We start from the raw sequence: 14,456 nt of genomic DNA, 5'->3' as shown, positions 1-14,456 counted from the left end.
ATATACGTGTAGGGCTGCATAAAATAATAATAACAATAGCCTATAGCAGGCGCCCTATAAATCGTTAAAAATTAACACTTCAGTAACACACTAGAGAAAAATATATGGATTATCATATGTTACTTCAAATCTTTCCATTCGTTATGACGTAATGAAATGAGATTGGAGTAAAAACATGAAGCTGAATGTTTGGCGCGTTTTGCTTTTCAAACGCACAGCACGAGTGACTCAAACTCACAGCGCGTGCAGAGAACATTATTGTTACCATATTATACATATATACGTTTAAGCAGATATCCAAAAACACAGTATTTAACAGTAAACACGGGTCTAAACATTATAATATTCATCATATTAGAATAAACACTCATACTAGCCTACTTTTATATCATGCTGTGTTTTATTAGCGAACATAAAAACATCCTCGTGTCGTACATGTCTATAAATGTATTATTTATTTATTTATTTATACAGGTAAGTTGACTGAGAACAAGTTCTCATTTACAGCAACGACCTGTGTAGGTGTACAGTACAGTAAACAAGCAAAAACAAATTAAAAGCAATTAAAAAGAAAAGAGAAAACAATCACATAAAACAAACACAGTCAGTAATTAAATGATCCTTAAGTAAACATCTAAAATGCCATAAAGGCACCAGATTATCCAGTTTAATAGTACATTGTAATTCATTCCAAATGTGAGAGGCAAAAAAACTAAAAGCCGATCTACCCAATTCAGAGGAGATCTTAGGGATCTGTAGTAATAGCCATCCCTGAGCTCTGGTCTGGTAACCAGGCCATCTAGCAGTTAAAAGTGAATAGCTCGTTTTCATATGACGTCACGCCACTGCGTTGCCATGGCGCCAAATGCAAAATGGAGGGCAGGAAGTGATTTGCTGTATTTAGAAAGCACTATAACAAACTCAAAATGCCTATGTTTTGCGTCATTTATGGTTACTTAAATCGATCAAACCACGAGGAGTTTTTATCGTGTACCAAAAGTTGTTGTTCATAAGGGGGGAAAATGCAAGAAATTGACCGAAAAACTCCGGGAAAACGGCTTGCAAACCTACGTCTGCGGTCGGGAGGAGCCGAATGGGAAAATGCCCGTTTGTGCAGTGATCACTTCGTCAAAGGTGAGTTAATACAACTTAAGTGGCTATGTTTGTGTAACGTTTCCGAACTTTGTAAAGTCAAAGTATGTCTGTAAGACGAGGTAGTTGCTGATATCTACCGCCTCGATGGCAGGAAAATCTTTCAATTCAGTTGAAGATCGCTCCTCTTCATACCGTAAGGATCACGTCCAACATATGTTTGAATTTTTTTGTTTATATCTTTCTCTTGTAATAGCGTGTAAAGTAGTACAGTACGGACTTTCCTCCATCTCGTCCATTGCGCTCTTCACTCCCTGCCCTCCATCTGAATTTCGCGCGTCATCATAATCACGTGACTGAAACCCAGCTATTAATAAAAGGTGGTAGTTTGTGAAAAAGAGCTTTGTACACATTTAACATTAGGCTTCATGTTTTTACTCCAATCTCATTTCATAACGAACATTTTAATCTGGCACCAGTTTGACTAGTTGCTACAATGTAAATTTTATATAACAATAACATGCTTACTATTATGAGTGGACATTTCTTACCTTAAAAATCTTTCTCATCTTTAAATCGCGTTCTTCTAATTCTTCTGAGGTAAATCCAAGGCAAACAGCACAGCACAAACACAACGTGTCTTCCAAACTCGATGAAAAGCAGAGGAGTACTGAAGTCTCTGATTCTTTGTTTTGAGATGATGGGCGTTTACAGTTCTGCGTTCCTTCACGTGGACAATTTGCATGTGAATCGCTCGTGCGCGCGTGGGCACAATAGAGCTAATCAGCTCGGACTGAAGAAACTGAGAAACTGTACATGTCATTGCTTTCATACATATTGATTAATTAGAGAATATTTGTTTTTGATATAATTTACATCATTTGAAAAAAAGAGACTTCAAGCCTTGTAAAGACATATGTCTCAAGTCTGGGTGACAAACATTCGCTGAGTTACAGTTCATTTTCTGTCGCGTTTCAGAATGAACTTCACAATAAGAGAGACAGTAGAACGCGCATCATGTTTATTTTCTTTATTTTACGAAAAACACAACATTTTGTTTTGTTGAGTGTACACAAATAAAAGAAGACATTTAACAGTTTTGAATGATGTATAACACTTATATGTAAGATCAAAATCAAAAGAGTAATTTGAGTCTCTTTTGCACTGATAAGAAAAAGAGCGAGCTGGTATCGCCGGCGCGACCGCCGACCCCAGAGGGTTCAATAAAGCAACATTTAGCGTATCATCAATGTCTCTAGATCTTCTGCTGGACTGAAGCACAGGCTCTACTCTTCAGCTCAATGGTGACCCAAAAAAATTAAATTTTACAGTAAACTACTGCCAACAGTATTGGTCCTAGTATATACCTGTTTTTAACTCATAGTTTATTACTGTTAAAATACATTCAGTGGGTGTGTCTTTTTATCTTACACTGTTAACCCTTTCAACCCCACAGGAAAATCTACCCCACAAAGAGTAAAAGTATCATTGACGCAATGTTGCAGTGAGATAATTAAGTGAATATGTAAGTGATTGTAGTGATGAACACCTGCTGTTAACAAGCAGAATCATTGAAGGAAAGAGGAACACAAGAACAGAAAATAGAGAAACACAAGAACTACAACTGAGCCATTACACATTATTACACTTATGTATGTATGAACCAGTATGACTTTATTTCTGTCACACATCTACAGAAGTTGTTATTGAGATGTTTAATTGAAAATGTTTGGTTTGAAGTTACCATTATGGAGATGAGTGTTTGCTTTAGTTGGGCTCCTGACCCTTGACTTTTTAACATTAGGATTTCTCATTCTGCTTGAACTGTTCTTGCAAGCCACACTTGTACACACACAAACCGTGTGTGTACAAGTGTGGCTTGCAAGATGCAGTTTGTTATATTGACGATGATGACAAAATTATCATATTCCCTATTCATTCACTACATTTACATTTTACATTTAGTCATTTAGCAGACGCCTTTGTATAAAGCGACTTACAAATGAGGATTAAAGCAAGCGAGTTATCGGGAAAAGGCAAAAACAACGCAAGAGGGGGCTGGCTGCAGGACGACTCAACTTCCACGGACAGTTTTTAATGTTTTATCAAGATTTTGCTTTAGTATAATTTTCGGGACAATTAAGGCCGGTTTCGGGATTCGGGACAACAGCTTAGATTTCGGGACTGTCCCGAATTTTTCGGGACTTCTGGTCACCCTACCTGGAACCCAGCATGCATTGCGACATGAAACTTTTGATTGTCACCATTGTTGAGATTCATGTGCTGATTGGTGATCTCTGTCTGTGTCTGAGTCAAGTAAGAGATCAAAATGTTTTAATGCATTATATGATTTCAATATCCTTCAGAATAACTGATTGCTGATACATTGTTGGATCTCATGCTGTAGATTGAATAGGTGAAAATCACCCAGAATGCATTGTTTTCTATGGTATATTACTGTTTTAATGGAAAATGGTATGATACTGTCAGAACTTTACCTTTTTTTACAGCAAGGGTTAACTGTCCTTCACAGACTGCATGACTTTTTTCCCCCTTTGACCAACTGGCTACAGGCTTCTCATAGACTAGCCTCTAGTAACAATAATCAAAATAAACTCAGGTACACACTTCTTAGGAAACAAACACATTAAACAGTACAAGCACTGAAATAATGACGAGATCTGACAAAGAGCAACTGGAAATGAGGGCCATGTATACATAGAGAAGCACTAGGAACTAGTTTACCTTACTTTCAGGTAATCTGATCACATGGTAATCACTGTCATGTTTCGGCTCCGACTGTGAATAGCGTATGTGTGTTTCGTTCATGTGTCTTAGCTCTTGCAGTGTTTTTAGTGCTTTTATGATTTTCACCGCTGTTGTTTCAGGGTGGCACGGGGTGGACTGCTCCATTAACTGCCCCAGTGGCTCGTGGGGTCTGGGCTGTAACCTGACGTGTGCCTGCAGTAACGGGGGCGCGTGCGACGCTCTGGACGGGAGGTGCACCTGTACTCCAGGCTGGAGAGGAGACCGCTGTGATCAGCACTGTCAGGTCTGCGAGCACAGCTGCATTCACAGAGAAATACCAAACCCTGTACTGTCTTAATGTTCAGTTACACATGCCTTTTATGTCACCTTCTTATATTCTGCTGCATTCATTATAATAATACTGAACCGGTGTTATATATTACCTCTCGATTATTTTCCATATTTTTGGCCTTCACCCATAAGGCATCATTCCTTCAGTCTGATAAACAGTTATTTTCAAGTGCATTCTCATATAAAATTCATTCAATAGTAATTTTTATCGTCAAATTCATCACTATTTTAGTCTAAAGAAGTGTCCCTCAATGGCCTGATGGTGTGTGCAGGACGGGACATATGGATTAGACTGTCGTGAGCGCTGTGACTGCAGTCATGCGGACGGGTGCCAGCCCTCAACGGGACACTGCCGCTGTCTGGCCGGCTGGACAGGTGATGAATGTGTGCTAGACTTTCAGGATAACTTATATTTTTATCATTTGCTTTTTAAAAGATTACTGCTTTAAAAAGTCATTCCCACCTCTGGGGCCGGATTCACAAGAAAATTCTTAAGATAAGTTCTTAAAATAAGTTCATAAGAAAGTTCTTCAGAAGTTCATCTTAATTTTTTTCTTAAGAAGGTTTTGGTCTGTTTGATTGTAAGGCTGAGGACTGATGCACAGGCACATGAAGGTGAACACACCCCCTCTCCCACACATTCCTCTGGGTTGATCCCGACACCGACGGCATACTGATGCTGCCAGCAGTGTTTCTTCAGGCCTGCTGCACTAGAATGATCTCCAGCGTCCTCTCATCGCCTAGCAACACACTCACTCTCAAAGAGCTTTTGTCCGTGTTTTGTCATGACTCTCTCCCACAGAGCTGCTTCACCCACTGAGCTTCAGACACACAGAACAACATGTTTAATCATTTGTCTTTGACAGCAGAGCTTGTTAAGCACGGACGGTCATTGAGCTCAAGGCCGTTCACAACAAGAAAGATAACTATAACCATAACTATATTAGCCTCCACTCCAACGTTCTGTTTATTATTAGCATGCCCTGCGGTTTGGTCGGGCCAAAAACTACAGCCCTAACCCGGCCCTGGCCCGTGGTGTTCAAGCCCTACCCGGCCCCAGCCCGACAACGCCTGCAATTTTTCAGCCCGAACCCGACCCGAGACCAACATCAATATCACTTTAAGCTCTCTCTGACGCGTGCTCTTTGATGTGCTCTTTCTGACGCGCACTCTCGCAAACACACACAAGTCACATGCTACTAAGAGGTAAACTTTTATTAATAGGCCTGAAACATCATGCCCACAAATATTGGACAGACATTACAGAGAAGCAGTAGAGAATATAGCGCTACGGGATCCAAACGCAAAAATAAGTACTGTAAATAAACGGCCTACCTTTCTTTGCTTTTAAGTAACTGAAGAACAATTTTCAAAACAATGTTCAAAAATGAAGAACTCTTCTCCAAATGGCTAATGTTAAATAATATTAATCAGAACTTTTATTAACTTCCCACGCTCCAACTTCTCCCTGATGTTCTGCATGGTCAACTGTCACCTGTTAATGCATGTGAGTGACGTGTGCGTATATGCGTTTGTGTCGCTTAGGCGATGTATAATATTTATAATATAATCAATATAACAATATTTCAAATTTCATACACACATGTGGCGTATATTATGGGCACAATGAAAGGAGAGAAGCTAAATAAGCCCGAGTCCAACCCGAGCCTGATCTGTAAAAAAAAATGTTAGCCCCAGAACGGCGCTCGGGGCGAATTCTGGAACACTTCCCTGATGTTACCTCGCCTCTTTCTAAACTCACCTCGCGGGAGGAGGAGCACGAGAGGCGGCGCTCGCTTTCTGGTCTCGTCTCCGATCCTCAGACCGGGATGAGCCAGCCCCCTTCGTGGCTTGAGGCGTGGGCCTGGACCGGCACAGCATGAAGGACTTAAGAGCCGCGGAGCACGCCTTCGCCTCCCAAAACTTCTCGACCACCGTCTCAACAGATGTGCCAAACAGCTCGGAAGGCGGAACTGGCGCATCGAGGAGGAAGGATATCTCCCTCTCCCCGATGTCAGCCAGGTTCACCCAGAGATGTCCCTCCACCATGGCTTCCATAGACCGATCGAGACTGTGTGGTGGCGCGGAGAACCAAATCTACAGTGCGGCGCAGCTCCTCTACCACCTCAGGGGGAGCCCCTGGCTCTGGTCCAGGTCCTTCTGGTTTCCACGGCAGATCTAACCTATCCGCGGCGCAGCTCTTGAGAGATATTCAATCTCTCAAGAGCTCCATCTACGAGCCCCACGATTTCAGTATCCTGCCCGCCTAGGCTGCAGCGGGTCCTGAACCGCCGGGCACACCCTCAAGGAAAGGGACAGTCGAGATCGAGTCAAGTTTCCTTAGAGGAAATGCATGCTCCTCACCCATACACATAACGCACATATCATGTCTGTCATCAGGTGTCAGAAAACGCTGACACGGATGAACACACATTCTAAAATTCACGGCAAAGGCATTCCCCCATAGCGACCCCAATGGGACGCAGTGCAAGTTCCCTTTCGAAAGTCCTTTTGAATCTGAAAAATCATGAAACTGCAGCGTCTGATCCAGGCGGCTGGTCTCGTCTCGCTCTCGCAGTACTTCGTGAACCGGACAAACTTTCTAACCAGAATGCATTGCTATTGTCAGGCACAGATTGCGTTAAGTCAAACTCACACAGTCATTTAACAAAGCTATTGGTTCAACTGGTTCAGAGCTTCAAAAATCACTCCTCCCATCACTACCTGTCAGTCATTATCATGAGCGTATATAAGCAGGAGTTTCTTTTCTGGCAATGCCTCCACCACCTTCCTCTATTCCAAGCTACCTCTTTCTATTCAATCCCGTAGTCCGGGCCCTTAATTAGCTCAGAGCTCGAGACCAGGACAGCAAGCCACGAACTGTTTACCATCTTTCATTAGGACTGGATGGTCAGGTGAACTCTCACATCTCATCTCACAACATCTCATAGTTCTCAGTACAAAATCACAGCCTTGAATGCAGTAAAAGAAGTTTCCTAAATAGTTATCTGGGATTATAAAAGTAATGTTGTGTTTTTGTGAGTGTGTGTTGTGGGATCATCCAGTCAGCGTGTGTGTGTGTTTCTCACAGGCATTCACTGCGACAGCATGTGTGCTGAGGGCCGCTGGGGGCCGAACTGCTCCCTGTCCTGTAACTGTAAGAACGGGGCGTCCTGCTCCCCGGACGAGGGCGCGTGCGAGTGCGCGCCTGGATTCAGAGGAACCACCTGCCAGCGCAGTGAGTGCTCACACACACCACCTGTGTCTGTCCCATGACAACATCTTGTTTTCTCATCCCCTCTGTTTTCCTGGTGTTTCCAGTCTGTTCTCCGGGCTTCTTCGGCCACCGCTGTAGCCAGGCCTGTCCACACTGCGTCCACAGCAAGGGCCCCTGTCACCATGTGACCGGCCAGTGTGACTGTCAGCCTGGCTTTAAAGGGGCGCTCTGCAACGAAGGCAAGAAAAGCCGCTCTCACTCACTGCTACAGTACAGCTGTTGGTCCCAGTTTATATTAAGTGGCTTTAAGTTCTATGTACTTACATCTAAAAATAAGTACAATGTACTTATTTTGTACATGGGGGTGGTCTTCTACACGCCATTTATTCTTTCAGTTCTTTTTGTTTTCCATTCCCATTTTCCAGTATGTGTTCTTACAGTCCTCTCACTGGGCCGTGGTACTGATGTCCTGCTCTGTCTGTCTGTCTGTCTGTCTGTCTGTCTGTCTGCAGTGTGTCCCAGTGGCCGGTTTGGCAAGAACTGTGCGTGGAGCTGCACCTGCACTCATAACGGCACCTGCAACCCCTTCGACGGCTCATGTCAGTGTTACCCCGGCTGGATCGGCAGTGACTGCTCACAGCGTCAGTATTCTGTGCAATCTCACTAAAGGCTCTTGATCAACTCTTAAAGCTCTTGCTCTCTCAGATTGAGGCTCATTGTAGAATATAGAATCAATTCTTTAAAGGAGTAGTTCACTTCAGAATTAAAATTTCCTGATATTTTACTCTCCCCCACGTCATCCAAGATGTTCATGTGTTTCTTTCTTCAGTAGAAAAGAAATGAAGGTTTTTGAGGAAAACATTCCAGGATTTTTCTCCATATAGAGACTTCAATGGGGTCCAACGGGTCGAAGTTTCAGTGCAGCTTCAAAATCTCGACACGATCCCAGCCGAGGAATAAGAGTCGTATCTAGACAAACCAGCAGCCATTTTATAACAAAATAAACATTTATATACTTTTAAAGCAGCACTCAGTAAGAATTCCGTTTTTGTCAAACAGCGACCCCTAGAGTCGCTGTGGAGCACTTGTACTGTCGTGAATAGCACTCACGCAGAGATGGCTCGCACTCACGGCCGGATCCCCTCCCCCTGTACACCGGTACCTGTTCAGTAGGATGGACGCTGTAACGAGTGGAAATAAGGTATGGCCCCTTTAAGAGCTGCGCGCGCCCAACACCACATGTATACGGCGCCGGGTTATTTCTGTTTGATGCTCATTTTATCAGAATTTTATCAGATCTGTTTTTTTGCCGTAAAGCAATTCGTTGCCTCGCGAGACCTGATGTCACACGATACTTCCTAACACTCAGGCCGGCGGCTCGCCAGCCCAAAGTTGCAAGGGTGGTTTTGCGGCTCACAGGCACCAGGGGGGTGCGAGACGACCACCATTCAACACGAAATCAGTAATATAAACATTACAATGACTCCAAAGCTGTTCGGTTAAGGTAAAAAAGTTACTTAGTTCACCTTTAACCACAAATGCTCGTCTTGCACTAGCTGTGATGCGCCACACATCACCTAATCGCGTTGAAAGGTCACGCATAAATGGTAAATCTAGGGCAGGACGAAAAACTCCATCTCATTTTCTTCTCCAACTTCAAAATCGTTCGACATAATGGTTTTACCTTTTTTTTTGTAAATGGTGTTTGACTTCGTCTTTGCACGTTCACTTTGTAAACACTGGGTCGGTACTTCTGTCTACGTCACGCGGGACCTTTCAACGTGATTAGGTGATGTGTGGCGCATCACACCTAGACCAGCTAAAACCAGCATTTGTGGTTAAAAGTTGTCGTGGAAATTTTAGGCTGAATGTTGGGCTGACCATGTTTTAACAATTGACCTTATTTGACATGCTAACACTCTGAAACAATGTACTAAGACGTTTTGTCCTTTGGATGAATGTATGTGTGTCTCTTGGAAGAAAACCCATGACTGTGTGTATTAACAACATAATTTGGGAAATGAAACTAGACAGATGACTAGGTTAGAACTTGTGATCAATGAAGTAATCATTAAAACAAAGTCTCCTCTACCCAGTAACAGAAGTGATTGTCAATGAAGAACCAATCAAATTAAGTAATGTTTCATGTCATTTTGCAATACCTCCTTATTCTATAAAACTGTTGTATTTGTGTTTACTGGGGGGATTCTCAATGGGATTTGTCTGAGATCCACCGGCCATGCTTATTGGTTCTTTTTGGGAGATTCTCTGAGAACTGCTCGAGACTCCCGGCCGTAATAAAGAACATTTAAAGGACAATTACTCAAGTCTGTCTGTCATTAAAGCTGCGCAGCAAGAGAACAAGTAAGTTAGAATTATTAGCACCCGGCCGACGTCGATGAGTAGACGCGCTAGGGTATAGTTTTAGAACCCGGCGGACGTCGATGTGTAGATGCGCTGAGGGTATAGAGTAGGACTTGGCTGATCTGATTAGAGTAAGTGTTATTGGCAGAATAGTTAGGTCAAGGGAAAATCCATTACAAAGTATATACATGTTTTTTTTTTTGTTATAAAATGTCCACTGGTTTGTCTAGATAAGACTCTTATTCCTCGGCTGGGATCGTGTCGAGACTTTGAAGCTGCACTGAAACTCACATCTGGACCTTCAACCCGTTGGACCCCATCGAAGTCACTATAAAAATCCTGGAATGTTTTCCTCAAAAACCTTAATTTCTTTTCTACTGAAGAAAGAAAGAAAGACATGAACATCTTGGATGATGTGGGGGAGAGTAAATTATCCGGAAAATTTAATTCTGAAGTGAACTACTCCTTTAAAGCCATGACACAGAAGAACTACTGGCAATGAAAGCCGTGTTGTGTGCGTCTGGGCTAAAAAGTTGCGTTTGGACTCACCGTAAAGACTTAGCCAATGGCCAGCTAGAGAAAATAACTCTATACCTGCTGGTGGCAGTAGTCTATATTCATCTTTAAAACTGTGAAACCGACACTAGGACTTTGGATATACAACCTGGAACATGCAAAAGCTGAGCGGTCAGACGGTCGACGACAGCCTGATGTTGGACGATGACCGACTGTCAGCTTGGTGTGTCTCACCATTAATAGTTTTTGCTGTGTTTTCGAGGAATCTCCCAAAAAACATCCTGCCTGACTAAACGTGGTTCTTTAGAGTTCAGCGTACTGATGCTAGGCTGTTTGATTTGCATCCTTTTCAACAGCTTTAGCTCAACTGATCAGACTACTAAACTATTTCTTTAGTCCCCTGCTGATCAGAAACCTAATGTCGGCCTGTAATATAAGGAGGAGAGTGTGGATGTCTAGGCCCTTTCTCTCATGTCAAGCAGAGTTCTGCTGCTGTCAGGCTTGAGTCTCTGGGTCAGTTGGGCTTGGTGGGCTTGGTCTGGGTTGAGTCTCGGGGTCAGGTGGACATGGTCTGGGTTGAGTCTCGGGCTCAGGTGGGCTTGGTCTGGGTTGAGTCTCGGGGTCAGGTGGGCTTGGTGGGCTTGGTCTGGGTTGAGTCTCGGGGTCAGGTGGGCTTGGTCTGGGTTGCGTCTCGGGGTCAGGTGGGCTTGGTCTGGGTTGAGTCTCGGGGTCAGGTGGGCTTGGTCTGGGTTGAGTCTCGGGGTCAGGTGGGCTTGGTCTGGGTTGAGTCTTGGGGTCAGGTGGGCTTGGTCTGGGTTGAGTCTCGGGGTCAGGTGGGCTTGGTCTGGGTTGAGTCTCGGGCTCAGGTGGGCTTGGTCTGGGTTGAGTCTCGGGGTCAAGTGGGCTTGGTCTGGGTTGAGTCTCGGGGTCAGGTGGGCTTGGTCTGGGTTGAGTCTCGGGCTCAGGTGGGCTTGGTCTGGGTTGAGTCTCGGGGTCAGGTGGGCTTGGTCTGGGTTGAGTCTCGGGGTCAGGTGGGCTTGGTCTGGGTTGAGTCTCGGGGTCAGGTGGGCTTGGTCTGGGTTGAGTCTCGGGCTCAGGTGGGCTTGGTCTGGGTTGAGTCTCGGGGTCAGGTGGGCTTGGTCTGGGTTGAGTCTCGGGCTCAGGTGGGCTTGGTCTGGGTTGAGTCTCGGGGTCAAGTGGGCTTGGTCTGGGTTGAGTCTCGGGGTCAGGTGGGCTTGGTCTGGGTTGAGTCTCGGGCTCAGGTGGGCTTGGTCTGGGTTGAGTCTCGGGGTCAGGTGGGCTTGGTCTGGGTTGAGTCTCGGGGTCAGGTGGGCTTGGTCTGGGTTGAGTCTCGGGGTCAGGTGGGCTTGGTCTGGGTTGAGTCTTGGGGTCAGGTGGGCTTGGTCTGGGTTGAGTCTCGGGGTCAGGTGGGCTTGGTCTGGGTTGAGTCTCGGGGTCAGGTGGGCTGGGTGGACTTGGTCTGGGTTGAGTTTCGGGGTCAGGTGGACTTGGTCTGGGTTGAGTCTCGGGCTCAGGTGGGTTTGGTCTGGGTTGAGTCTCGGGCTCAGGTGGGCTTGGTCTGGGTTGAGTCTCGGGGTCAGGTGGGCTTGGTCTGGGTTGAGTCTCGGGGTCAGGTGGGCTTGGTGGGCTTGGTCTGGGTTGAGTCTCGGGGTCAGGTGGGCTTGGTGGGCTTGGTCTGGGTTGAGTCTCGGGCTCAGGTGGGCTTGGTGGGCTTGGTCTGGGTTGAGTCTCGGGCTCAGGTGGGCTTGGTCTGGGTTGAGTCTGGGTTGTTTCCCCTCTTCAAACAACTTCACTTGGGATTTGTAGCAGCTGTTGGGTCTCCAGCGCTGATCTGACCTGATTTTGACCCTGAAGCAGTTGTGTTTTTTTCAACTGTTTTTTTGTTTTGTTTTTGTTGTAGTTGTAATGTAGAAAACTTTCCACATCTAGACAGAACAATTACATTCAGTTCCTTTTAATTTGCTCCGCTGAAGTAGCTGAACACTTAACTCTCATCTGTCGGTGGATCGTCCAGATAAAGACTATATGCTGAGTGACACTAGACACTAGTTTGGCTGATTTATCACTCAGGACCATCAGAAACAGAGTTTTTTCTGTGCGTTGACCTCATTGATGGCCTGTGGTCTCTAGCGCCCCCTGCTGATCATACAGAGGAGCAGTAAAGAAGTACACATGATCTGATGATGTTATATACACCGGTAGTGGTCAAAGGTTTAGACCTATTAAGATTTTTAAATGCTCACAAAGGACAAATTTATTTGATCAAAAAACTGTAATATTTTGTAATCTATTAAAAGAGCTGTCTTCTATTTTAATGTATTTTAATATTTATTCCTGTGATCAAAGCATCATTACTCCAGTCTTCAGTGTCACATGATCCTTCAGAAATCACTCTAATATGATGATCACAGGAGTAAATTACACTTTACAATATATTCACATAGAACACAGCTATTTTAAATTGTAATAATATTTTGACTGATAGTCACAAACACAATCCATGGTCACACTTTACATTAGGTGTCCTTAACATCAAATGTACTTATTGTGTTCATATTGTATTGAATTGGATAAGGTTAGGGCAGGTTTGGTGGTATGGGTCAGCTTAAGGGTGGTTTAGGGGGAAGAGAAGAGTCAACAGTGTACTTACAGAACTGAATTACAGCTGTAATTACATACAGGTATTTTTAAATACACACTACCAGTCAAACGTTTTGGATCAGTAAGATTTTTAATGTGTTTAAAAGAAGTCTCTTCTGCTCACCAAGACTGCATTTATTTGTTTAAAAATACAAAAAGAACAGTAATATTGTTGTTTAATATTATTGCAATTTAGACAAAATTTAGACAACAAAAACTGTTTTGTATTTTAAAATATTTAAAAATGTAATTTATTCCTGTGATCAGGATTCTTTGATGAATAGAACGTTCAAAAGAACAGCATTTATTTGAAATAGAATCTTTTGTAACATTATAAATGTCTTTACTGTATTTTTTTATCAATTTAATTAATCCTTTATGAATAAAAGTATTGATTTATTTTATTTCTTTCCCCCAAAAAATAAAATTAAAATTCTTACTGACGGTTACAAAAGCTTTCTATTTCAGATAAATGCTGTTCTCTTGAACTTTCTATTCATCAAAGAATCCTGAAATAAAAATGTAAATAACTGTTTTCACGATTGATAATAATGAGAAATGTTTCTTGAGCATCAAATCATCATATTAGAGTGATTTCTGAAGGATCATGTGACACTGAAGAGTGTAATGTGTAATTTAATGATGCTGAAGATTCAAAATTGATCACAGGAGTAAATTACACTTTACAATATATTCACATAGAAAACAGCTGTTTTAAATTGTAATAATATTTCGCAATATAATATAATACCATACCATTCACCATACCAGTCAGCGTCTGCACGTCCCACATCTGCGGTGCGAAGATTTTGTTGAAACTGATTTTATTTGCCTGGTAACAGCCCTATAGTAGTGCCTTATTAACTGAATTGATCAGTTAAACTTAAAGGGATAGTTCACTTTGAAATTAATTTTTGATATGTTTTAGCTTACCCCAAGATGTAGGTGTCTTTGTTTCCGCAGTAGTTTCAATTTTGATATTTTTAGGTCAAACCGTTCTTGTCTGTCAGTCATATAATGCAGGTCTATGGTCACCACCTCAAAGAGCAGCACAGAGAAGTCCAAATTAAACGAAACGAACAAAAAGAAAACGAACAGTATTTATATCGTTTTTACCTCTTGTAAACACAGCCACGTCCAAGTGATCTGAGGGCGCGGGCGGTTCGGTCTGTGCGTTACAAGAGGTAAAAACGATATAAATACTGTTCGTTTTCTCACACAAACCGCTCGTTTCGTGTCGTAGGCCATCAATGTGTACTTACATTTACGAGTCATTAAATCATGTTTAATTTGGACTTCTCTGTGCATGCTCTTTGAGGTGGTGACCATAGACCTGCATTATATGACTGACAGACAAGAACGGTTTGACCTAAAAATATCAATATTGAAACTTCTGCGGAAACAAAGACACCTACATCTCGGATGCCCTTGAGGTATATATCAAAAATTAATTTCAAAGTGAACTATCCCTTTAAGAACTTATAGGCTACATTATGACGCATGTAGC

The 14,456-nt window shown here is 43.2% G+C and overlaps 1 protein-coding gene across 2 annotated transcripts in view; it reads left to right on the top strand.

Annotated features, from left to right (window-relative positions):
* The window catches only part of megf10 (multiple EGF-like-domains 10), a 98,780-nt gene that overhangs the window by 73,871 nt on the left and 10,453 nt on the right, over positions 1 to 14,456 (top strand). For both annotated transcript variants that reach the window (XM_056265569.1, XM_056265570.1), the window contains 5 exons: positions 3,981 to 4,144; positions 4,464 to 4,566; positions 7,283 to 7,429; positions 7,513 to 7,647; positions 7,921 to 8,049. In XM_056265569.1, the coding sequence (XP_056121544.1) occupies positions 3,981 to 4,144; positions 4,464 to 4,566; positions 7,283 to 7,429; positions 7,513 to 7,647; positions 7,921 to 8,049 (678 nt within the window). The remainder of the gene's footprint in view (positions 1 to 3,980; positions 4,145 to 4,463; positions 4,567 to 7,282; positions 7,430 to 7,512; positions 7,648 to 7,920; positions 8,050 to 14,456) is intronic.

This window comes from Rhinichthys klamathensis, unplaced genomic scaffold (genome assembly GCF_029890125.1).
Source record: "Rhinichthys klamathensis goyatoka isolate OS25496 unplaced genomic scaffold, OSU_Roscu_1.1 h1tg000236l_1, whole genome shotgun sequence".
In the NCBI taxonomy this organism is placed as follows: domain Eukaryota; kingdom Metazoa; phylum Chordata; class Actinopteri; order Cypriniformes; family Leuciscidae; genus Rhinichthys; species Rhinichthys klamathensis.
The sequence above is the reverse complement of the archived record's forward strand: the minus strand, read 5'-3'. Positions and strand labels throughout refer to the sequence as shown.